The sequence below is a fragment of the Abrus precatorius genome, unplaced genomic scaffold (genome assembly GCF_003935025.1).
Source record: "Abrus precatorius isolate BTA unplaced genomic scaffold, Abrus_2018 Scaffold5, whole genome shotgun sequence".
Taxonomy (NCBI): domain Eukaryota; kingdom Viridiplantae; phylum Streptophyta; class Magnoliopsida; order Fabales; family Fabaceae; genus Abrus; species Abrus precatorius.
In genome coordinates this window covers 1,944,004-1,967,185 of record NW_020874395.1, presented here as the reverse complement: position 1 = coordinate 1,967,185, position 23,182 = coordinate 1,944,004, and the positions used below count along the sequence as shown (strand labels likewise).

Here is a 23,182-nt window from a genome sequence, read left to right as displayed (position 1 = left end):
TAAATAAAGAATCTCTAATCTAAGCGGATTGACAATAATTGAATGGGTCAGTCATTATTTTCATGTATGTTAGGACAAACGTGTGAACATTTATCTCGGCCCAATATTTGAATTTCGAACTGGATCAGACACAGCTGTCCCTAAGCCCATATATTTAAGGCCCAACCATTACTCAACCCAGCTAACCCTTAGCCAACTGGACCAACAATTGCGTACGAATGATCAGCATGATTTGGACAAAATGTTGATATCATGAATACAAATAGAGCTTTAAGGAAGATATAGCTGAGCTCCTAACAAATAGCAATTACAAACATTCCGGAAAGGAACACAAGGGACAGTTATATTCAATGGATCCACTGTTGGATGGGTCAATGAAAGATTAACATGAATAGGTCTTCACTTGCATTGAGCAACTAAGTTGATACTCGCTTTAACACAATCGGGGATGGGAATTGAACCGGTCTTAAAAACAGTTTTAAACATAATTTCAGAGGGTGAAGAAATATATTAATCAATGAATCGACGAACCAAAACGCAACATTTTATTTGCGTTGATTTGGTCATGGAAACTAGCAAGACAATAAGTTGCTAAACACTGCCAATAGCCTGAAGAAAAATCTCAAAGACAAAGTATTCTGTTACAAAATTACTTTCTAGTTTACAACTACTCTGCACAATCATCACGGGGGAAAATTGTATAGCAATTCCAAAATTTGCCTAAGCCTCCCATAAACGGCTCCAAAGTGAAACTACAAATAGTATACAAATTCTAGCCAAGAAGAAAATAAGGATGAAAACTATCCCAGAGAAAGTAATTTCCCATCTCCGGTAACTTGCCATTAGCAACATCACCGGCCATTTTCTCGTGTGATTTTAGGACTAAATTATACAGGTTAGAAATTAAAGGGTTTCTAAGAAATGGATTGATAGCTCTTCCAAGCACAACTACATCTGATAGAAGTAGTTTGGCATCATTGTTGCCAGATACAAGAAAAATGCAGTTTGAAAGAGCATAGAAACCGAGTAAATTTGCATATAAGGGTAAAAATGCATCTTTATGGTTACCTACGCCTCCGATCCACTCATTTCCTTCCTCTTTCCCTATATGGTCTTGAGCATATGACACCAACTGATGGGAAAATCTATTTCTCCATCCATGTAAATAGCTCCTGAATTCATCTTTGTCAGCCCAGAACTTCAAAATAGGTAGCTTTTCCATATTGGAGCAACAAATTTGGCTGATCAACAGCTTCTCTTCATAATGATTGTCAATTTCCTTGTCAAAAACCCGTCTCACAAGATCTCCTCGGGGTGCTACATAGCTTTCGGCACATAATACCCACTGACAAAGATAATTGAAGTAATCGATCCAGTGACCAAAAATGGAAGAGAGATGGTCAAAGCAAAATCTTATCACTCTATCTACTTGGATTGGAACCAATCCAGGAGTAAGGTTGCTTCTAGTTCTTTCTGTAGTAAAACACTTCTGAACATCAGAAGAAAGCCTCAATCTAACCAAGTCATCTTCATCTTCCAAAAGCTTGATGCCTGTGAACCATGCATCTAGTACATGATGAGCATACAAATTCACAGCTTCTTCTTTCACAAAACAAGATGAAATGCCGAAGGGAATGTGGTTATTCAAAACAACCGAGCCCAGGAGCCTAGCCTGCTCAAGCAAACCAGATGCTATCAAAGATTCAGCTGCTGCCTGACGCATACTTGTCGGTTCAGATGGTGAACTACATCGTTTAATCATGTTACAGAAAAAAACAATGCAGTCAAATAACCAACTCAACATTTCCTGATTAATTCCACCACATGCTGTAAGTTCCATTCCTTCATTGGATAGGATAGAACTAGCAAACAACATTGTAATTCTCTTAATGCATACTCCAAGACAGTGAACAAGGGTTTCTCGGGTTTTTGCATGTCTTGTTTGCTTGTACAACGAAACCAATTCATTCCAAAATTGCAACACAGAGTTGAAGTCCATTTCACCAACAGAACTATTTTTACCAGTGCACTTGTCACAGCTAGTGTTTTCAAATTGCTGCAAATTCCAAGCTACAAGGATCCTAAGAATGTAATATGTACATCTGTAGTTCCTCTCTGATGCCAAAATCTTCACCAAGGTTCCATTTAGGTTAGCTTTTGCCCAGAGTTGAACAGCCCTGATGTCATTACTGGAAAGATCGTAGAGCTTATCACAAGGTTCAGCCACTTTCAGGAACTTCAGCAACCACTTCAGTGTTGCATATCGAACTTCATATAATGAGTCTGATAAGCAGCGAATCAACCTATCCAAAAGACCAACAGATGCATTTGCCATTTCATTTTCACGCAATGATTCTGAACTTGGAAGAGAATGTCTCGGTGGCAAATGGATTATCTCTTCCTCATCCTTGGATGCTTGGAAAAAACATCCAAAATAGGAAATGGCTGCTTGCTCACGAAGTTCAGCAACAGTTGGATCATAATATGGCAGGCCGTATGATTCTAAATCCAAGCATTCTGTTGACAACTCCAAAAGCAGGTTGCGAATGGAATAGAAATGTTTGGTGATCTGGCATCTTCTTGCAATATTAAGCATCTGATCCAGAACTCTTAAGAATGTTTCATTGAGGATAGGGCACGGGCAATGAGTAGGCTTGGCAATCCATGATCGGAGTACAAGAATTTGGATAAGCTCACCAAGGATATGGTCTTTCTTAGAGTTATCAGCAAGATTTCGACAATTTACATCTAGCAGAGAAGTTAACTGCAAGAGAATTCCATGAATAAAGTTGAAGGAGATACTGTAAGAACCATGTGCTGTACATGCAACCACTGGAAAATTTGTTGATTTGCCCAGTTTATCAACACAGGGCAAGTCAGATGCAATATTGAGAAGGACTGATGACAATTTCTCATTTGATACCAGACTTGTTAGAGCTCTAGATGCAAGAACACGAACTCTTAAATTACTTTGGGTTGAGCACCTCCTAATCCATGGCATGAAAAGGAAAGGGTCTAGCTCATCTCCTGTCTCACCAGCAATTGATGAAGGCCTGAGCCTAGATAAAAGAATTAGAATAGGGTACAAGCTAGGATGGAGATTATTTCCCCGGATGGATTCCAAGTCTCCTGAAGATGCACAACCCAGAAACTCTGTTGCGACTTCTAGTTCCTTGAATAAAAATGAATGCAGTGACGGATACCTGGGTCCAAAAAGAATATAAAGAAGTCAATAGTTGTTAACTATTTGCATTATCTCTGACATAGGCCCTGTTTAGGTGAGTTTGTGGATAAGTCCTTAAGAAAACAAAAATAATATAAAAATGACTCATCTCTTCAAGTTTTAGAAAAGGTAAATAAGAGTAGCTTCTAAAAAATAGAAAAGTATAAGTTAATTTTAACTTATGGAATGAACTTTATTCATCTTTTTATATTGTTTTTCTTCTCTTACAAGAACTTATCAACAAGCTCACCCAAACTGTGCCATAGTCTCATAACAGACTGCTATATATAACTATTGAAAGTAAACATAAACTTAAGGCCATAGGCTGCATATAACCCAGGATTTCGGGAAAATATTTCCAAAAGCAGATCAATGTATGAATTATACTCAAAATATTAGGATGTATTTTTACCAACAACCTTCACCCAAATTCATTATTTTCTCAGTGTATTTACTTATAATATGTGCTTGATCATAAGATTTTGAAGGAATAAAACCTGATTCCATACAATCAAGTTTTCTGCCATTTATTTTCTTCCATTGGTGATTTCAATATCAACCTTCTTAATTGAATATATTCTCTATGGTTATACCAGTACATAATATTAAAATTCAAACTTTGATTGGTGCTTAACAGAGTAGATATACGCATTTTTAGAAAGAATTAATGACTAACAAATAATTAAATTTATGACTTATGAGTTATCAATCATCAAATGAAATTGTTATTTTGACATATTAAGACAATTATTAGAAAAATTATGTAAACTTGGTATTCAAATGTTTTTTCTAATGAATGTTATAGATGCTGAATAAATAAACTAACTCTCTTATAGCAAAATATATAATTTATATTACTCCAATCCATTAATTAGTACTATATTATTGTAATTTGATACACCCTCTTTTATATATTTTTAAATAACTATCTTATTCCAATTTTCATTCCTCTTATGTTTAAATTTTAATTTGATATCATTGTAAGGAAATGTTAGCAACATACTTTTCAATACACCCTTTTGGGCATCCCAATAATTGGGTGAATTTCATGTTAAGTCTCACTAAACACAGAGCGGACCCAAGTTATTTAGTAGGACCACCCAATAATAATAAATGTGTCAAAATGCGTGTGTTACTAGCATTTCTCCATCATAATATATATGATTCAGAGCACAAAAGTAGAATTAGTTGGCATATTGGGCTTCTTTAGAAATTAGAATGTGTCCAATAAATGCTTCCAACATTCATAGTCAACAGATAGACAGGTTTATAATCACAAGTATCTACCTCAAAACATTATTCGTGGGTATGGCAAGCAGTACCAAAATTTGAAGACCATCAAAGCTCCAGGGATACTTACATGGAACAACGAAAAAAATTTTACCAATAAATTTCTCAGATTAAAAATATGAACATGTCCTTATCAGACAGAATGTTTCCAATAATAAAGGAGAGCTAAAGTAATCAGATCCAATGGTCAAAACATACCTATGGAAAAACTCAAGCCCAGTTAGTGCTCGCCTTGCTGATTCCCGCTTATGAACATTGAGGAATCCAATCATACGACGAACCAAAGCAGTGTAAGCCAGACAAGCACTGTTTCTGATCTCCCAGTATGGAGAAGAAAAAGAGCGAATAGACAAAATCAAAGCTTCAGCAGAGAAACCAGATGTATCAGTACCCAAGTTAGAGTCATTGAATGCAGCTCTTAGAACATTAAATGCATGTACTGTAGGAATGACACCCTCATCTCTGATCTTTGACAACATCTGTCGCGCATTTCTTTCAGCTGTCTGTGTAAAATTATTTTCTTCAGTTGAATCATTTGACTTGCATGGCTCACCATTCAAGCTATTGCTCTCAATCTGATGCAGCATAGACCCATTACCAACATCTATAAGCCATCTCAGTGCCCATGGGAGGAGCTTTTTTGGGGTGCCTTCTGGCTCTGAGAGAAACAGCGCAGTAAATGCAGCAGGTATTCCAGCACTTCTTCTCAGCAAGTCATCCACTACCTGTCCTTTTGCGACAGTTCTTTGCATAAGTTGTTCCATCCAGGACTCTGTCAATCTATGAAGTCTGAAAATGAAGATACACAACTAAGAAGTGGCAAAACAAAAGACTTCTGGTATGATGATTTGATCATAATGACATATCCTTCCTTATTTTAAGTCAGACAAACATAATTCTCTTTTCATTATGTATATGAGGGTACATGACATAGGTCAAGAATCTTCATTACAGCTGCAAATGCATTGTCTGACAAGATCGTAAATAAGACTTTTACAACACATTTATCACATACATTTGCATTAGAGTTTTTATTGTATGGTATAAGCAAAGAAAACTGGAATCTAAAAACCTAATTGCTTTAATATTTATCAGCAAAGCAAAGATACTAAAAAAGCAATGAAAACCACCTACTTGAGTAATTACTATTTGAAATAGCATTGTCAATAGCAGATTGCAGAAAATCGTGAAAAACCAAAATACAGCAATGTCATACAGCGGATAGTGTGGTGGGCAAATAGCAAACATCACATGACGGTTAAAATATGCAAGTTACATGTATAAAAAATTAAGCAGTATATGAATAAAATAAGCTACATTAAAAAAAAGCTATATAAAAAAGGTGACATAGGATTTACTCAAGTCAAAAGTTCAACTTGAAGAGGATAAAGTTGAAATAGAGGAGGAAAAGAGAGATGAGTGTTAAAAAATAAAAGTGAAGGTCCGAAGATGATACACATGAAGAAAGAAACAAAAGGTAACAAAAAAAAGGGAGAAGTGAAACTGAGAAAGATCAAAGAGGAGAATAAAGAAGGGGAAAAAAAACAGCAGAAAACTGCAGTACATGACTCGCAGGAGACAACAGTGCTTCTTGGGGACTGGCTGGAGGCAACAGTGGTTGCTGGAAATGATTGCTGGAGGAGGTGCACTGCATAGGTGATGAGAAAAAAGTGTCTATGTTGTACTCTATTTTCGTTTTTCTAAACAGAGGAGCTTAATGAGGAAAGAGAAACTAGCCGGAGACAACAGTACTCACCAGAGACTAACTGAAAGCAACAGTGGTTGCCAGAGATAACACGCAGAGGACATGCACTGAGTGGGTGGTAAGAAATGATTGCCTATATTGTGCTCATGTTATGCTCTGTTTTTCGTTTCAGCAGACATAGAAGGTGAATGGAGGGCAGAGAGACTGTTCCTCTTCAAAATTAGTCACTGGAGTAAGTAGTGACTATTCCTTTATTTAAAAAAAAAAAAAAAACAAAAACAACCCTAAAACTATCCAATCCACTATTTCCACTTCATATACAGTATCCGCCACATGAATTGCGTCCACCATTTTGGAAATGGCAAAACACGCAACACAATAACCATTGTATGGCGGCAAGTTCAAAATCTGCTCCGCAAAAATGCAATACAATAGTTGCTATTTGACAACACTTTTGAAAGCACAAGCATGGAAACTTCGACAACTTAGACTTAGCATGCAGTCAAGAGTGGATCCAATGAAATCTTCTTTGTACAAGAGTTACACTCCAACTGCAGCAAAGTGCAACATAGATTGCACATTACCACAAACATAGAGAACCATACTAATATTTACTTCAAGTTTCCTGATTTGTTTCGTTAGTTTATTTGATTAGGATTAGGAGTATGGTACAAGTCAAGGCAGTCAATAGCACGTAATAACACAGCATTACATCGTGCCAGGTGGCCACTACTGGTGTTCATTCTTGTCGTGCTTTTGGGCTGCAAAGTTGAGATTGCTGCAATGAACAAGGTTAAAACCATCTTTAACACCACCACAAATTTTCCAATTCCAAATTCCAATCATTAATTAAATTCTCACACAATTTAGGGTTGGAAACCCTTCTTCCTCAATCATTCACACCAAAAACTTGACCTCTGTTTTGAACTCTGACATCTGACCCTATGTGCCACAGCTTGCCAGCATCATTCCAGCGAAGCCTGGAATTTTCTGGCACACCCACAGCTACATCTGGGTAAGTGCTTTGAATTTGTAATTGTATATTTGTATCACATAACTACACACTACATCTACATAATCTTCTTAGTGAGCATTCCTTTCCTCTCTCTTCATCCTACTACACCCAATAATTTCAACAATAAAAAACTATCTTAACATGTAAAATCAATAAAGCATTGCATAGAAAAAAAAATTAACAAAATTCATACTTCAGGTCATTTGAGCAAAGTAAACGATTGCAAAGAGCAGTGAACCCAGCCCTTGTCTTATCAATTGCACCATTATGCTTCATCTTCAAGAGGACTTCTAAAAAGTGATTCCCAATTGTTTCAAGTTGTTCCAAATCAAGCACAGAGTCTGATGAGAAGCCAGCAGTGTCAACAGAAGGCCCATCTAACTCAGATAAATCTGAAGAAGCATTACTTGGCAATGGTACCTTTCTTATAATAGTACCCAAAAGAAGGCTCACCTGAAGAAGAAAACACAGTGAAAAAACAATAGCAACTAGGGGGAAAATCCACACTTATACATCACACTCTGAACAACTTTTACTCAATTTTTGATATAAACAAACAATAAGCTATAATTGTAATTATCTCTTCTTGGTATCATTTTTATAAATATAAGCAAGTTTAAGGAAAATATTATTATCATCAAAGAAATAATTAATCATATATATTCTTTCTGTTTTCCCCTTTCAAAAAGCTAAGCTTAATACTGTACTATAGTCCAATACAATTAACAGTTCTTACACATTGTTTCAGTTAAGTACCTCTTTCATAGCCAGCCAGCAACCAACCATGACAATCTGCTCTGATGATCTGACATCATGGGAAGGCTTTGAATTATTATTCTCATATTCAGATGAAGGTATATGCTCATGATCAGGTATCTCCAGCAAAAGATTATCCTCATCAAGCATCTCATCCATGTCTTCAGGCAGACACCAAGCATCAGCAGAAACCACCCATAGTGCCAATGAAGTTATCCTCACTACAAGCTCTAAAAGTCTTCCCAACAAATACCTCAGCTCTGAGATGCCAGAAGATATGACAACAGAATTCCAATCTAATTCCTCAAAAGTATAACGTAAAGCAAGTAAGACACCATGGACAAAGCTGTTCTTGCATGCTTTAGAAAGATCTTGTTCTCCATCTCTCACAGCAGCATCCAACCAATCAATCATCGATTTCAAATACAGTATCACAGGATTCCTGAATTTCCTAGACTGATAAGCTTCATTTACCAATTCAGACTTTGAGCTTAAATGAACAGCATTGAAAGAATCTTCAATCAACCAACCTAGCTCCAAAACATACTTTCTAAATATAAGCCGTAAAGTTAGAGCTCCAGCATCACTTTCCCTTACACGTGGACTGCAAACTAATTTCATAGCTGAAGCAATTAGCTTCTTTAGCGTGTCTTCACTTGAAATACCAGGTAGTGGGGTTGGAAAATGGAGTAATATGTGAAATGAACTCTCTCTCAACCTGTCCCAACTATCAATAATTGAACCAACTAACAATAGAGTTGAATCAGATGAAGTCATTCCCTTACTGTAAGGATAGAGATTATTTCCTGATAAAGAACTATTAAACTCCTCACTACTTGATGACTTAATAGACCACACATTTATCATAATCAAGATGAGACCCATTGCCATTATTTTTCTTTTGTAAGGAGCAGAAGGATAGCATGAAAAAAATAAAAAGCCACTCAACCACCTCATAAAATGAAAAAGATCATCTGCCCTTTCAATTGTCAATTCACTATTCCCTTTTGAATGATACACTTCATTACCTTTATTATTCTCGAGAGGGTTCCAGCTTCCTTGCTTGAATTGTCTCTCCAGGGCTGTTCGAACCCTAGAAAAGAACTTACGGAACAAGCTGCACCACTTCATCTGGAAAGCTGAGGAGCAACATCTCATATTCAGAGGCACGGCTTCCTTCATTAGAGTGAGCTCTAAATGAGAAGGCAGACTAGATGTCTTGGGGTTTAAGAAAAGAGACTCAGCAGCATCTACACGTAGTGACTCGTCCACATGAGTCAATGCATTTACTAGCCACTGAACACAGATCTTAACATTTATTCCCTTTATGCAAACAAGAGCATGGCTTTCTATTCCCAGACCAGGCTCTTTTCCATTTGCTGAAGGATTTTCAGACCAATCAATGTCTCCTTCAACCAAAGCAAGTGACCGAGATACTTTTAGCAATGAAACTAGAATTGCAATTCTCTGTTCAAGATTCACCTCCATGTTTGCATTAACAAGTTCTGGATAATGCAGTCCATTTTCATCCCCATTTGGCCCAACTGAAATGAAACTAAGCATGGGAAATATACTATCCACATCAATTTCCAGTAAAACTGGAAGAGCATAAGTATTTAAATTAGTGCGAAGTTTTGAGAATCCAGAAGCTAGCCCATACAGAATTGGGGGAAGACAATGCCGTCTGTACAGAGAGTACCCACCTTCAATTCCATCAGTCTCCCAGCACTCATCACGCAAATACTCAAGGAAGCACTTTAGAAATGATGTGGCTGCACAGCAGACATCGTCATCAACATATGCCTGTATTGTCTCAAATAACAGGTCTGGCCTCATATCTAACATTTTTTTTGCTCCCAACCTCTTGGTCAGCAACGCTAGAGGAACATATCTCCCCTTACATCGTGACCCCAGGGAAAGTAGATCCAACCCAATCTTCTGTAAAAACTTGTTTATTTTCTCACCACCCTCTGACCAACAGAGAGAAGACTGAATATCCAAGAAAAGATCAAAAATGAGGTGAACTTGTTTCACCGTCTGACTCAATGGATCCTCCAAGTTATTCCAAATAATCCTAAGTATCCGCATTCCCATTTCCTCAGGAAGAGGATCATATCCTCCTGACGTATCAGTCAGATTTGACAATAACGACGTCTTTATCTGCTGCAAACAAATTTGCATCACAGTCAACGCATGAAAATTGAAATGGCCATCAACAGGATTTTCACAGTACTTGCACAGCTCAGGCAAAATCCCATCATACAACACAGTCTTAAAACTCATACTTCCACCGACTCTTGGAACATCACAGCCGTTAACATCACCAAAACGAGTGTTCAACAAGTCTCTAGAAACCGCAGTAAGAATCCCTCTAATAAGACAAAGCCTACTCAACACAGAAAGACCACATATCCCTTCATACACATCCCCTTCACAAGGAACCTTCCGAATTGCATTCCTAAACTCACTATCACAACAATCACCACCCGAATTCAAATCAAACAGGCCGCGAATCAAAACCAGCCCAAGCTCTTCCAAACTGAGACAAACCTGAAGAGCCGCACAGAAAGCCACACCAGCAGCCACAAAACAATCCCTAGAAAATGCATACGAACTCAAAACGCTCAAAACGACAATCACAACCCCTTCCATAACACTCGAACAACCCGCACCGTTCTCTGAACCAAACTTCGAAGGAAACTTCTGAAGCAAGTAATACAAACAAGACAACGCCTCCTGGCTCTGTTCCATCACAATAGGAGAAGGACGAGCCAATTCACCGGTTTCCGAAACGACGCCGTTTAAACCGTGAACCGCATCACAAGCCACCAAAACGGCGCAATCTTCAACAACGTCAACGAGGAAGCCGAGCTTGGGAAAGCCGAGAACGGAGAGCGCGGCGCGTGACACAGCAAAGGGCTTCCCCTTGCGCGTGTAGTCTTGACAGAGGGTTTTGAAGGAAGCGGCGACGGTGGAATGAAACGCGCGGGTTTTGGCGAGTGAAGAGAGTAGGGTTCGGTGTAAGGGAAGGGAGTTATCGAGGAAGAGAAGTTCGAGATAAAGGGAGGAAGCGAGACGAAGCTGAGGTTGGGAGGGAGGTTCGGGGAGGGAGAAGAGCAGGGAGAAGGTGGAAGAGAGGTGTTTGGTGTGGGAGAGTTGGGAGAAGGTGGAGGAGAGGGAAGTGAGGTGGAGGAGGGAAGAGTGGAAGGGAGAGAGGAGGGGGTGGGAGAGGAGTTGGCCGAGGGAGTCGAGGAAGGAAGGGGGGAAGACCACGGCGGTGTAGGTGTAGCGGTGGCGGTGCTGGAGGGCGCGCCACTTCGCCGACGACATGTTTGCTGAAATGTGAGACAGATAGAGTTGGTTTTTTGGGTTTTCAAGAGAGATTTTGGAAGGGAGGAGGCCGCGCAGGATCTCGCTTCGGCCGCTCCCTCAGACCTTGGTCAGCGTCACAAATGGAGGTGTAATTTATTGGTTTCTTCTTTTCATATCATATGTTATAGCATAGCTCTTCTATTTTTTATTTTTTTTTTCTATATATAGTATTGAGTTATTTTTTAGATAAGAGTATTTTAATGAAATTAAATAAGATTATTTTAAAAAATTATTTTTATCATGTTATGTATTATTTATTATTTATTTATTATAATTTATTTAACATATAAAAATTATATATTATAAATCTATTTCTTTTAATATGTAATTTATAGCATATTTGTTTTTAAATATTTACATTTGAATGTCTATGAATTCACATTTATTTCAATGCTACAAATTATAGTTTTTATATTATGTGTTTACAAATTTTTAAAAAAACACATTGTAAAGATATATAATATAAAAGATACAAAATTTAATGTATTATAAATCACAATAATATTAAATATTATAGATTTTAGACTATTTATTATTTTTTTATTATGTATTTTTAGACACATTAAAAAGATTAATGATAAATTTAGTTATAATAAAATATTTATTATCAATAATAAAAATATTTTAATTTAAAATAATTATATCATATATCTTAAATTTGTTTGTTTAAAAAAAAATTGATAAAAAGGGAAAAAAAAACAAATTACGAGACATGTTAACAATATAGAATTAAAAGTCTAAAAAATATATATAAAGAATGAGTGAAAGAAATCTTTAGACAAAAGTATCAAATTAACTAATTTATCAACTAACTTCACAAATTACATGACACATGAGCATGTGAAATAAATTTTACGTAAGATGATAAATATCCTATAAACTAAAACACACTTCAAGAAAAAATAATTTTGATTTTTTCACCATAAGGTAAAATACATTTTTATTCAAAAAAATGCATTTTAACTTAACAATAAATGCTCAGTACACCAAAAAATTTCTAGTAAAAAATAATGCATAACTTAGCTTTTTTCAGAAGTTGATTTTTAATGTATCATTATTTAAAAAGTTATTTCCCTTAAAATTTCATTTAACAACCTCCCTTTTTAAGAAAGAAAATAAAACCCAAAACATAGAGTTAGAACCAATCGTAAAGAGGGGAAAAAAAACCTATTACCAGATTGGAGAGAAAGAAAACCTAAAAAAAAAAAAAATAAACACTCAAGAGTGTAGCTCAAAAAATGTCAAATACACTCAAGAAAACATATCACACTCAGCCAGTAGGCAACACGAGATCCTGCATAGATCTCAAATCATTTTGGTTTCAAACAAATCTCTAACCCACTAATAAGCATACTGTGACCCAATCACCCATATATCCCATGCTCCATTATAATAAACAGCAAATCAGAATAATTTCTTTACAGTTTCCAAATTAAAAGAGCTTCCCCTTTGTATGAATTTTCTTCCTCAGGCAGTGTGGTTGATGAAATAATTCCACATCCAAAATGATTGAAAAGTATATTACTTTTGAGAGAAATATGCTAAAAAGGATATTCGGTTTATTGTTGTCGAGAAAAGTAAGAAGCTAAAAATGATATTCTAAGTTTTGCAGCCTAAAAGAAGTTGATTCAAGCGATCTAACAAGCCTAAGTTTGTGTTGAGTATGAAATGAAGAGATACACTACTTTCTGCAATTTGGGATGAGCACAACTTATGACAGACAGAATCACATAGGTGCCATGCCAAAAGCATTTTGACAGAGCAAGACAAAAGACAAAAGCACATACTGTTCAAGCAAGATAGCGGTACAGTTTTCTGTCCACTTTATCCCTCTCCAAAAACTCACGCTCTATAAGGGATTCAATCCGTTTTTTAATAACAACAGGATTAGGCAAAAATCGTGACTGTAGCTGCTTTGTGACCTCAGCAACGATATTATTATGATCTAGAGTTCGCCTAGATTTCATTATCCTCACAATTGCTGCTTCAATCTGTGGCTTTCTATCTTCTTCCACTCTTTGCCGAGTTTCTAGATTTTCGGGTTCAGACTCCCTCTGTGCAACAACAGTCCCTATCTTTACCTTGAAGAATTTGCTTGTGAATTTGTCATTAACTAAGAATGCATCATCCTCAGCTATGTCCTTGCTCATTGGAACTTTTTGTAGAACATTCTTTCCTTTGACACAGGCCAGAGACTGAAGGCACCTCCTCAAATCTGACATGGGTATTGCTGTTGCCTGCTCTATCTCCTTACAACTCAACTTATCAGCATTGTTGAAAAGCATGAGTACACACATCTGGTAAGTGGAAACATTCAGCTCATGCTTCTGCCCCTTACCAAATATTGCTTTTAAATCAGCTGTCCCCATATTAGTTTGCCAGGACAATCTCCTACCATTGTGGGTGCCAAGATAATAAGTCCGAAACTTATCACATACACTCAGGATTTCTGATGGAAGATTGCACTGAGGACTAGGTTGAGTTGGCCATGATCCTGTTGTAAGCACCTGGACAGATAGGGTAGGGCTATCCCCCAATTCAGCACCATGGCATGCATAGAAACCCTGCATCGTATCATAAGAAGTCTTCATATCGGTAAACATACCCTCTAACTTAGAAGTGAATTGATATCCACACTCTGTTTTGAGCTTAACAATCAAACTTCTTTCAGCATCATCAGATATAGTCTTCCCCGAAAGAAGCCTTTTTGCCAAGTGTTGCTTGTAATACTTTTCAAACACATCCTTCTCTTGTAGATACCGGAAAAGCATCATGACTTTGTCTAGTACAACCTCCACATCCTCCTCACCAACCCCTTTCAATTCTCTGCGAAGTTTGTCATCGACAAACAATGAAATGAACTCCGGAGACCGGGCATTCAAATTGATGAAATATTCAAAAGAGGAATTCAAGGCATTCTGAAATGTCTTGTCATTGTTAAATGCCATAGTAATAACCCTATCATATTTATCCTTCAAATCCAAGAGACGTTGCACAAAATCCACAGGATCTTTCAACCTTTCAGGATCCATGATTAGCTGCTTACCAGTATCCCGTATAAAAGAAGTCATGACTTCTTTAACAATTGAAAGCCCAGCAGGCACCCTGCGAAACAAGTTATACATTCTTCCCAAGTCCTCATATTTGTCATCCACAAGCATATTAACTAGGCCTGAGTTCTCCATATGAACTAGAGTGTTCATATGACTTTCAATCATCTCTTTCTCCACCACATTAGTTATCTTTGACTCGCTTCTAGGATCCAAGTAGTGAGATACTCTCTCCATTTCTTCATTTAAACGTCTCTCGGCTTTCTTCAGATAATCTCCACAATCACAAGATTCAATGAATTTCTGAGACTCAAGACGGTAAAAATTTGCTGAAACATCCAGAAAATGCTTCTCAAAGTCCTGCTGGTAAACAAGCAAACCCAAATCCATTAGCATCTTAATTATATTTCTCATCAAGCCTCTGTTTATTACTTCACCATTCCTTTCTCTAAGAACAAGGTCAAGAAGTGTATCTAGAAGCCTAGCCTGGGTTTTGCTGGAATGGATCACAACATCTCTCCAAAGATTCAATCCAAGCTCATGAACAGGAGTTTTATGGTTGCTTGGTATAAAAGTTCGATCCATGTACATTAGTATGTCTCGGATCATTTGCAAAGCCTTGTTATGATCTACCCACTTCCTGTTGAGCTCTTCCAAGAAAATTTCTCCTTGAGCAGATTCAATTGATTGAGAAATTTCTCTAAGATGAGAAGTCATGGTTGTCACAAGTCCAGAGTAAAGTTTCTCCCCAAATTTGTGTAACACCATATTATAAGCATTCCTGAATAGGCAGATCATGATGATCAGAAATTGCAGAAATATATATCCAGACATGAAGATTAGTAGCTGGATCTATAGTAGTTATTATTCATAAAGTAAGCTTGGGCAGTTTAGTTAATTTAAAGAAACTAAACTACAGGCCTTTTGCACAAAATTGAATTATTAACCATATGAAACTCCTGATTTATGTTAAATTATAAATAAATGGCAAGTTCTGTGACATCATTTGAGAAAAGACAGACTGATATCTTAGAAACATGATCTTTTTCTTCACACTAAATGTCATGAACTAAGCTAGGAAAAGTCTTAATTTTCTTGGCCATCTGAATAAGAATAAACAAAAGCTAGTGATAATCTAAGACAGCAAAATGGCATCACAGTGAATGCTTCAATATCATGTGTTCCATAAGAAAATTCCAGCTAACATTTACAAGTTGCAACCCCCAAGCCAACCAAAACAGGATAAGAGCAAATGACATCCTAAAAATAAAACAACCTGAAGCAGCCAGTGTAACTTGTACACAAGAACATTCACACATTGTAACATATGAATGGCCCAGGATACATAACTAACATTAAGGGTGTGCTTGGATACACAGCTTAATTAGGTGCTAATTCACTTTTTAAATGATAGCTTATGTCATAAGTTTAACCATAAAATTATTAGAATAAGTTGTTTACTTATCCTAATAAGCTATACCATGAAACTTATTGAAATAAGTCATACACTTCTTCTATAAACTATTCATAAGCTCTTCTAAATAGGCTTAAACTCCATTTGATGTTAAGGGTAAAAACCTTCAAACTCCTCAAAAATTCACAAACTGAAAAGTAATTCTATGACGACATCATGAAAGATCATTGACCTTAAAAGATAATTGTTGAAAATCATCATTGGCAAGTGGCAACTGAAGGGAAAGAATAAGCCAATAAAAAATAACACCAAAATATTTAGACACGTGATACATGCTTCACAAAAAAATGGATTGAATTCAACATATAATTTCAGTGAAGACTCAAATGGGAAAAGATAAAACAAAAATGGTAAAAACAAATCCGGTCGTGTTAGTTTTTCACAACAGAACTATAAGAGATAGACACATACAACACTACACCCGTGGGGTCCTATGAAAATTTGGCCCTATTCAGCTTCGCGTCACGTGGTGTCTATCTCTCATCACACGTTACGTGAAAAAAGTAATATTAGAGGATTCATTCCAGGTAGGCAACTGAAACAAGTAACCAAAGGAGAGCTCGTACAATTAGTGAAACCCCTAAATTCACCCTTCAAAATTTGCAGACAAACAGCTCCACATAACCAAAACACAACATTTAGTTACATAATCCGTCAACAATTCTTAATCCACACAAAATACAACAAAAGTACATTTCACTATAATTAACTGAGAGCACGTATTAACTTCAAAAAAAGAAAAACGACGCACCAAATCACACAAAACACAACAAATTCACACTAATAAATTATCAGTAGTATTAATAAAAACACAAGGAATTAAATAACATATTACACAATTTAGAACAAGGTTAAAATATTGAAATCGATGAAGTGTTAGTCAAACGAATGAAACAACCTGTAAAGCTCTTCAAAGCTAAGACCACTGGCATTATGGTTATATATCTCGTGAATAGCATGTTCTAGAACCTTCCACGTCTTCTCAGCGTACTTGGGATCCACCACCACGCGGTGCTTGAACGCTTCTATCTGGAAAGCTCTCTTCTTCTGCGAGCTCATCTTCACACAATAATCAAAATTCGAACCCTAGAGAGCTATGGAAAAGCTTCAATTCAAACAAATAAGCAGAACGAAACGGAGAAGAGCGAATTCGGAGAAATCGAGAGGGGAAGAGGAACCCTGGAAGCGAGGGAGGAGCAAGTGAGAAGGGGGAATTGGGGAATGAAATGAAGAAATTAGGGTTCAGAATTGAGAGAAAAAGAAAACGAAGAAGTGAAATGGGGGAAAAGGGAATGAAGGAAGGAATGGTAGTGAGTGGCGAGCAGTAACCTTACATGGTTTTGGTTTTGACATGTATTGACTGAATGGGACTTTGTCTTAATGTTAAATTATTTTTACCATTTTTTATCAATTCAAAAACTCTTACACTCTTTAGTCACCCTTCAATTAATGCTCTCCACATTTTACTCTTAAAGTTAGTTTAAGGATTTTTTTTAATCTTTATTTTTAAAATTAAGCTTTAATTATTTAAAATATTTTTTATTAAAAAATACAATTATTATTTTAAAGTTATAAACATATAATAAATATTTTACTATTATTCGTAAATGTATGGTAAATATTATTTTTAAATTATTGAATTCAAATTTAAATTTTACAAATAATTATTTTTCATAAAATTTAATATTTTTAAATGATTAAATTCAATTTTTTGTATTAAAATTAATGAAATAATAAAATTTTATCATTAATAATTTTCAAGACTCAAACTTAATTTTATAAATTAAAATAAAATAATTTACTTCAATTAATCCATCTATTAGTAATATTTTATTATCTTTAAATATTTAAAAGTTTATGTTACTATTTTTATTTTATTTACATTTTAATATCACATTTGAAATTATATAATTATATATTTTTCTTTATTATTATTTAAATTTTAATAAAAGTTACGAAATTATACAAATCTCACGTATAATTTTATAAATAACAATAAAGTTTAGCAAATAGTAAAACAAAAATTGCTATAGTAATTTAGCATTTTCTGGAGAACAAAATTAAATGATTATAATACTTAAAAAGTTTAGTGTACTAAACATGTGTTCGATAATAACTTATTTGTGAGAAATATAATTTTTAAAGAAATATCTTATATAAGTCATTTGGATAAATGCTAACAATACAAATTTTAATATATTTTAAGTGTCTATAAAACACAATCTTTAATATATTTAGACCTTATTTAAAAAAAATATTTTGAAAATTGAAGAAAGAAAAATACTAAGTAAAAGTGAGTTTGGAAGATAGAGACAGTAAAGTGAGATACCAATAAAACTCATCTAAAAAGTAAATTTTTCCCAATTTGGGAGGTACGAGGACAAGACTACCTTTTATTTTATTTATTTAAAATTTTATATAATAATTATATAATAAAAAATTTAATTTAATTTTTCATAATCATTTATAATATAATTTAATTATTTTTATATTTTTTTATCTTAATTTAATTTAACAACACGTTTAATTTCTAATCTATTTTAAATTTTCTATTTTTCTTTGATTTATTTCTCGTCCAAATACACAATTAATCTTCTGTACAACTATTACTTGCATGTAGTGTCCAAGTACAATTTTTTAAGAAAAGTTATATCATTAATTGTGTGTCACATGGAACAATGAACATTAAACAAAACTAATTGACATTAATGAAAATACCTTTGTCTTTTATTGAAGTATCTAATTTTAATCCATAGGTTAGTATATAATTTATTTGCAACTATACTAAGAGATATGTAATAACATCAATAACAGTAAGTTTTTAGAGATAAAAACATATGTTAGGGTGTTATTACCCTATTTTGGTAAATAAAGAAACTAATCCCAATAATTTTTATTACAAGTGTCCAAACAATTTGATTAAAATGTAAATATTGAAAGACAAAAAAATCAAAGTAAGAAATAAAGATTCCATGTTATTTCGTATGTAACAAAATTCCAACTAAATTATTTTAGTTGGAGTAATCAAAATAGAGAGCATTGTTTAGTAAGTGGACTGACGTTAAAAATTTCTTACTTTGTAATATTATCAATTGTGCAAAAGTAATTCAATTGTAGAAGTGAGTATTGAGATTATAAGAGGGCCTCATGATAATTACACTTAGGATTTATGATTTATTAGAGGACGTAGAAAGAAAGGTATATATTGTAGACGGTGACATTGATTTAAAGTGTACTATTTCATAACTTATCTATTATATATTTTTTTTTTGTAAATTTCATAGAAGATATTATTCCAATTTACGAAATGAATGTTTTGGTTAGTTTAGCATAAGGATAAAAATGGATGTAACGCTCAAATTTTGTAATAGTAATTATTGTTATTTATATGTGTGTGTGGAAGTATGATTGATTGAATTGGACTGGTTGGACTGAAAATAGGCTAAGTGCAGGGTGTAATTTTTGGTTGTTCTCACTGTAGCGAGAGGGTCCTAGAAGGACGGACTGAAACCATCGCCTTCTCGCTGTAGCGATAGAACGACAGTTTGAAGTGCATTTCTGGGTGCAGTCTCGCTGTAGCGATAGGGTCATGCTATAGCGAGATTCTGTAGAAATCAGGGTACAGTTTCGTCTGAGATTTTCGTTGTGGCGACAGAAGGCGTCGCTGTAGCGAGAGTGTCGCGATCTGAGGGGTTTTAAAAGGGTTTAGAGATTTGAGATTCATTTCTCAAATTCCTTCCCAAGTCTTTTCAATCTTCTCGACCCAAAACCCTATCTCACCGATTACATTGCCTCCAAAGTCGTTCAGGAGCTTGATTGAAGATTGAATTCATGTGAAGAACGCTTGGAGATGAGTTTAATGATTAGGTTTTCCGTTTTCATTCTCTTTCTTTGTTTTTACGGTTTCCCTGAGTTCTCATGGAGTTTCTCCATGTGTTTAGGATGAAATCCGTGAGGGGGAACACCTCTTGGTAGATTTAGCGTGTGGGTTTTCAATTCAAGGTAAGGGAAGACTTTACCCTACTCTTTTTATGTGTAATTGATTGAATATGGAGTTGTGGCTAAGTTAGAAGGCAAAAAACGTGTAGAGAATGAAAGTTAATTGAGAAATGTGATGAGGGTCATGTGCCGTTAGATGTGAATATTATGTGTGTTTACTCGAAATGGATGAATGTGAATTGTATGCCAGATGTTACATGATAGAATGAATATTGTAAATAAATGTGAGCCAGAGGGCCATGTAATTTAAATGAATATTGGCTATGTGCCGTGTAAGATGAACTGAATATGAGCCTAGTGCCATGTATTTGAATGCAATGTGAGTTGTGTGCTGTATGTAGGCATGATCATTGCATGCGTGAATGGAATATGTGTGAATGGGCGTGTTAGCACTATTATAATGTGTTGTGAATGGTTCAGCAATACATTGGGGGTGTGGAAGATGAGAACGGTAGAAATACCTCGGGGAAGAGGGAATGGTAGTGACTAAGGATGGAAATAGGTCAGGCTGCCTGAGGGGCCTGTGGCCTGGCCTGGTTTAGGCCTGACTTGGCCTAACCTTTTTAATAAACAAACCAGGCTTAAGCTTTTTTAAAGGTCTGTTTAAGTAAATAAGTCAAGCCTGAGCTGTTTATAAAGCCTATTAAGTCTGACAGAGCGGCTTGTATAAATATAAATATATATATATATATATATATATATATAATAATTTAAAAATAGAGTTGTCAAAATATATTAAAATAATTAAGTTATTTAATAATATATTTTTTATATTCTTAATTCTGTTATTATCAAATTAATATATTATGTTATAATTTTATTTATTTATAATTATAATAAACAGAAATTATATTCTATTAAAAATTAAAAATATTTATACATGATTACACTTTTTAAATAATAAATTTATTTAACAATAAATTATTACATTTATTAAATTTAAACAATTTAAAGAATAGTTAAGTCTTTGACAGGAATAAGACATAATCAAAATTAAATGAAATAAAATTTAAAAATAAAATAATAAAATTATATTAACATATTTTTTATACTCTTAATTTTATTATTATTAATTTAATTATTTAATTACTATATTAATATATTATGTTATAATTTTTTTTTATAATTAATAAAAATTACTTAAATCTGAATTATATTTTATTTGAAAGAAAAAAATTATAAAAAAATGATAACAAAATAAAATAAAAAACTTATTATAATATATATTTATATATATATATATATATAATCAGATCATGAAGCAAATAATATAAATAATATAATTATAAATAAATTATATAATAATATATATTTTTGTAACTTGCACGTATTTTAATTAAATTATTAGTTAATTTATCAATTTATATATAATATATAAGTATGTGTTTTAATTTATTGTATCAATAATAATTTATATATTTCATTAATGTTATAGTGTAGTTAATTTTACATTTATTTGTTAATTTAAAATAACAAATTAATGAAACAAATAAATTTAATTATTTTGTAATTATTTTTTTAATTTAATAGTTATTATTATTGTCATTATATATATATATATATATATATATATATGTATACACACACATATATATATATATATAGTACTTTAAGTTTAAATTTTTTATTAAGTTTTATCACTTATTTTAAATTAAGATAAAAATTTAGAAATATAAGTTATTTTAATTTAAATATAAATTTTAATAATTCTTTCTATGTTCATATGTTATTTTTCTGCATCTATGAATTTTATAATATAAATATTTTTTATTTACAATTTTTATAATGACGATATTTATTTACTTTTTAAAATATAATAATTTTTTTAGCTGATTTAATAAATTTTGTAAGTTTTATTTTTTGTTATAAATTTTATGTGTTTACTGTGATTTTATTTATTGAATATAAGATGTCTTTATACGAACAAAATATAATTATCATAAAAAATAATAAAATATTTAATAAATTTGTAAGATTAAATTGAGAAAAATAAAAATATAAAAATTTTATAATATAAAAATATTTATAATTAATGCTCAAATAATATTTTAAAAAATATTTATAAAATTGTATAAAAATTATTACAATTATTTAATAATTATCAATAACACAAACAAAAATTTAAATATATGTAAACTAATTTGATAATAAAATAATTATATTTTTATTAATATTATTCAATAACAACAATTATTATAAATTTTTAATATTATACAATTTTTTTTTTCTTAAGCAATTTTATTGGTATAAAATTTATAATAAAAAATTTTAGTGATGATATTCACTACATCACAACAAATCATAAATCTAACACAATCACATACTTCTGAGTCAAAGCTGCTATTGCACTTATTTTTTATTCTTATTTTATTATTATCTATAGTTACTTTGAATATAAATATAAAGTAAATTATTATATTTGTTTGAATAAGCTAAAGAGTAGCAAAGTCTCCAAATAAGATTAGAACGCAATCAAAATTAAGGAAACTAATATTTAAAAATAAAATAATATTATTATATTAATTTATTTTTTATATTATTAATTTTATTATTATTAATATTTAATTATTATATTAATATATTATGTTATATTTTTTTATTTATAATAAATAAAAATTATATTATATTTGAAACTAAAAATATTTATACACGATCACACGTGTTTAAAAAATAAAATTATTTAATTATAAATTATTATATTTATTATACTTAAACAAGTTAAAGAAAAATAAGACACGATCAAAACTAAACGAATTAAAATTTAAAAATAAAATATTAATACTCTTTTAATAAATTTTTTATATTTTTAATTTTATTATTATGAATATTTAATTATTATATTAATATATTATGTTATAATTTTTTATATTTATAATAAATAGAAATTGCTTAAATATAAATTATATTTTATTTGAAAGGTAAAATTTATAAAAAATGATAAGAAAATAAAATAAAAAATTTATTATAATATATATTAATATATATATATATATATATATATAATCAGAACATGTAGCAAATAATATAAATAATATAATTATAAATAAATTATATAATAGTATATATTTTTTGTAACTTACACGTATTTTAATTAAATTATTAGTTAATTTATCAATTTATATGTAATATATAAGTATATGTTTTAAGTTATCGTATCAGTAATATTTTCTATATTACATTAATGTTATAATGTAGTTAATTTTATGTTTATTTATTAATTTAAAACAATAAATTAATGAAACAAATAAAATTAAATATTTTTAATTATTTTTTTAATTTAATAGTTATTATTATTGTC

General features: G+C 32.6%; 2 protein-coding genes across 3 annotated transcripts; both read right to left on the bottom strand.

Annotated features, from left to right (window-relative positions):
• Positions 1–568: 568 nt before the first annotated feature.
• Positions 569–11,327, bottom strand: LOC113867358 (thyroid adenoma-associated protein homolog). The gene is made up of 5 exons (XM_027502637.1): positions 7,990–11,327; positions 7,427–7,686; positions 4,712–5,302; positions 2,869–3,203; positions 569–2,817 (listed from the first exon to the last, which is right to left on the bottom strand). The coding sequence occupies exons 1-5, from the start codon at positions 11,317–11,319 to the stop codon at positions 773–775; spliced, it is 6,561 nt and encodes a 2,186-aa protein (XP_027358438.1). The 5' UTR covers positions 11,320–11,327; the 3' UTR covers positions 569–772.
• Positions 11,328–12,600: 1,273 nt separating this feature from the next.
• Positions 12,601–17,236, bottom strand: LOC113867191 (cullin-3A-like). 2 transcript variants are annotated; one of them, XM_027502309.1, is made up of 3 exons: positions 16,784–17,195; positions 14,898–15,192; positions 12,601–14,771 (listed from the first exon to the last, which is right to left on the bottom strand). In XM_027502309.1, the coding sequence occupies exons 1-3, from the start codon at positions 16,942–16,944 to the stop codon at positions 13,152–13,154; spliced, it is 2,076 nt and encodes a 691-aa protein (XP_027358110.1). In that variant the 5' UTR covers positions 16,945–17,195; the 3' UTR covers positions 12,601–13,151. The 2 variants fall into 2 exon arrangements, with proteins under 2 accessions (XP_027358110.1, XP_027358109.1); XM_027502308.1 differs by having other exon boundaries at positions 12,601–15,192; positions 16,784–17,236.
• Between the last annotated feature and the right edge of the window lie 5,946 nt (positions 17,237–23,182).

What these genes read in the sequence shown, in the direction of transcription:
- LOC113867191 (XM_027502308.1), bottom strand. Translation starts at nt 16,944, where the DNA reads ATGAGCTCGCAGAAGAAGAGAGCTTTCCAGATAGAAGCGTTCAAGCAC. An exon ending in AGCTTTGAAGAGCTTTACAG is followed by an intron (nt 15,193 to 16,783) that starts GTTGTTTCATTC and finishes CTGCCTATTCAG; the next exon opens with GAATGCTTATAATATGGTGT.
- LOC113867358 (XM_027502637.1), bottom strand. Translation starts at nt 11,319, where the DNA reads ATGTCGTCGGCGAAGTGGCGCGCCCTCCAGCACCGCCACCGCTACACC. An exon ending in GCTGGCTGGCTATGAAAGAG is followed by an intron (nt 7,687 to 7,989) that starts GTACTTAACTGA and finishes TTTCTTCTTCAG; the next exon opens with GTGAGCCTTCTTTTGGGTAC. An exon ending in TATTGCATCTGACTTGCCCT is followed by an intron (nt 2,818 to 2,868) that starts GTGTTGATAAAC and finishes TTGCATGTACAG; the next exon opens with CACATGGTTCTTACAGTATC.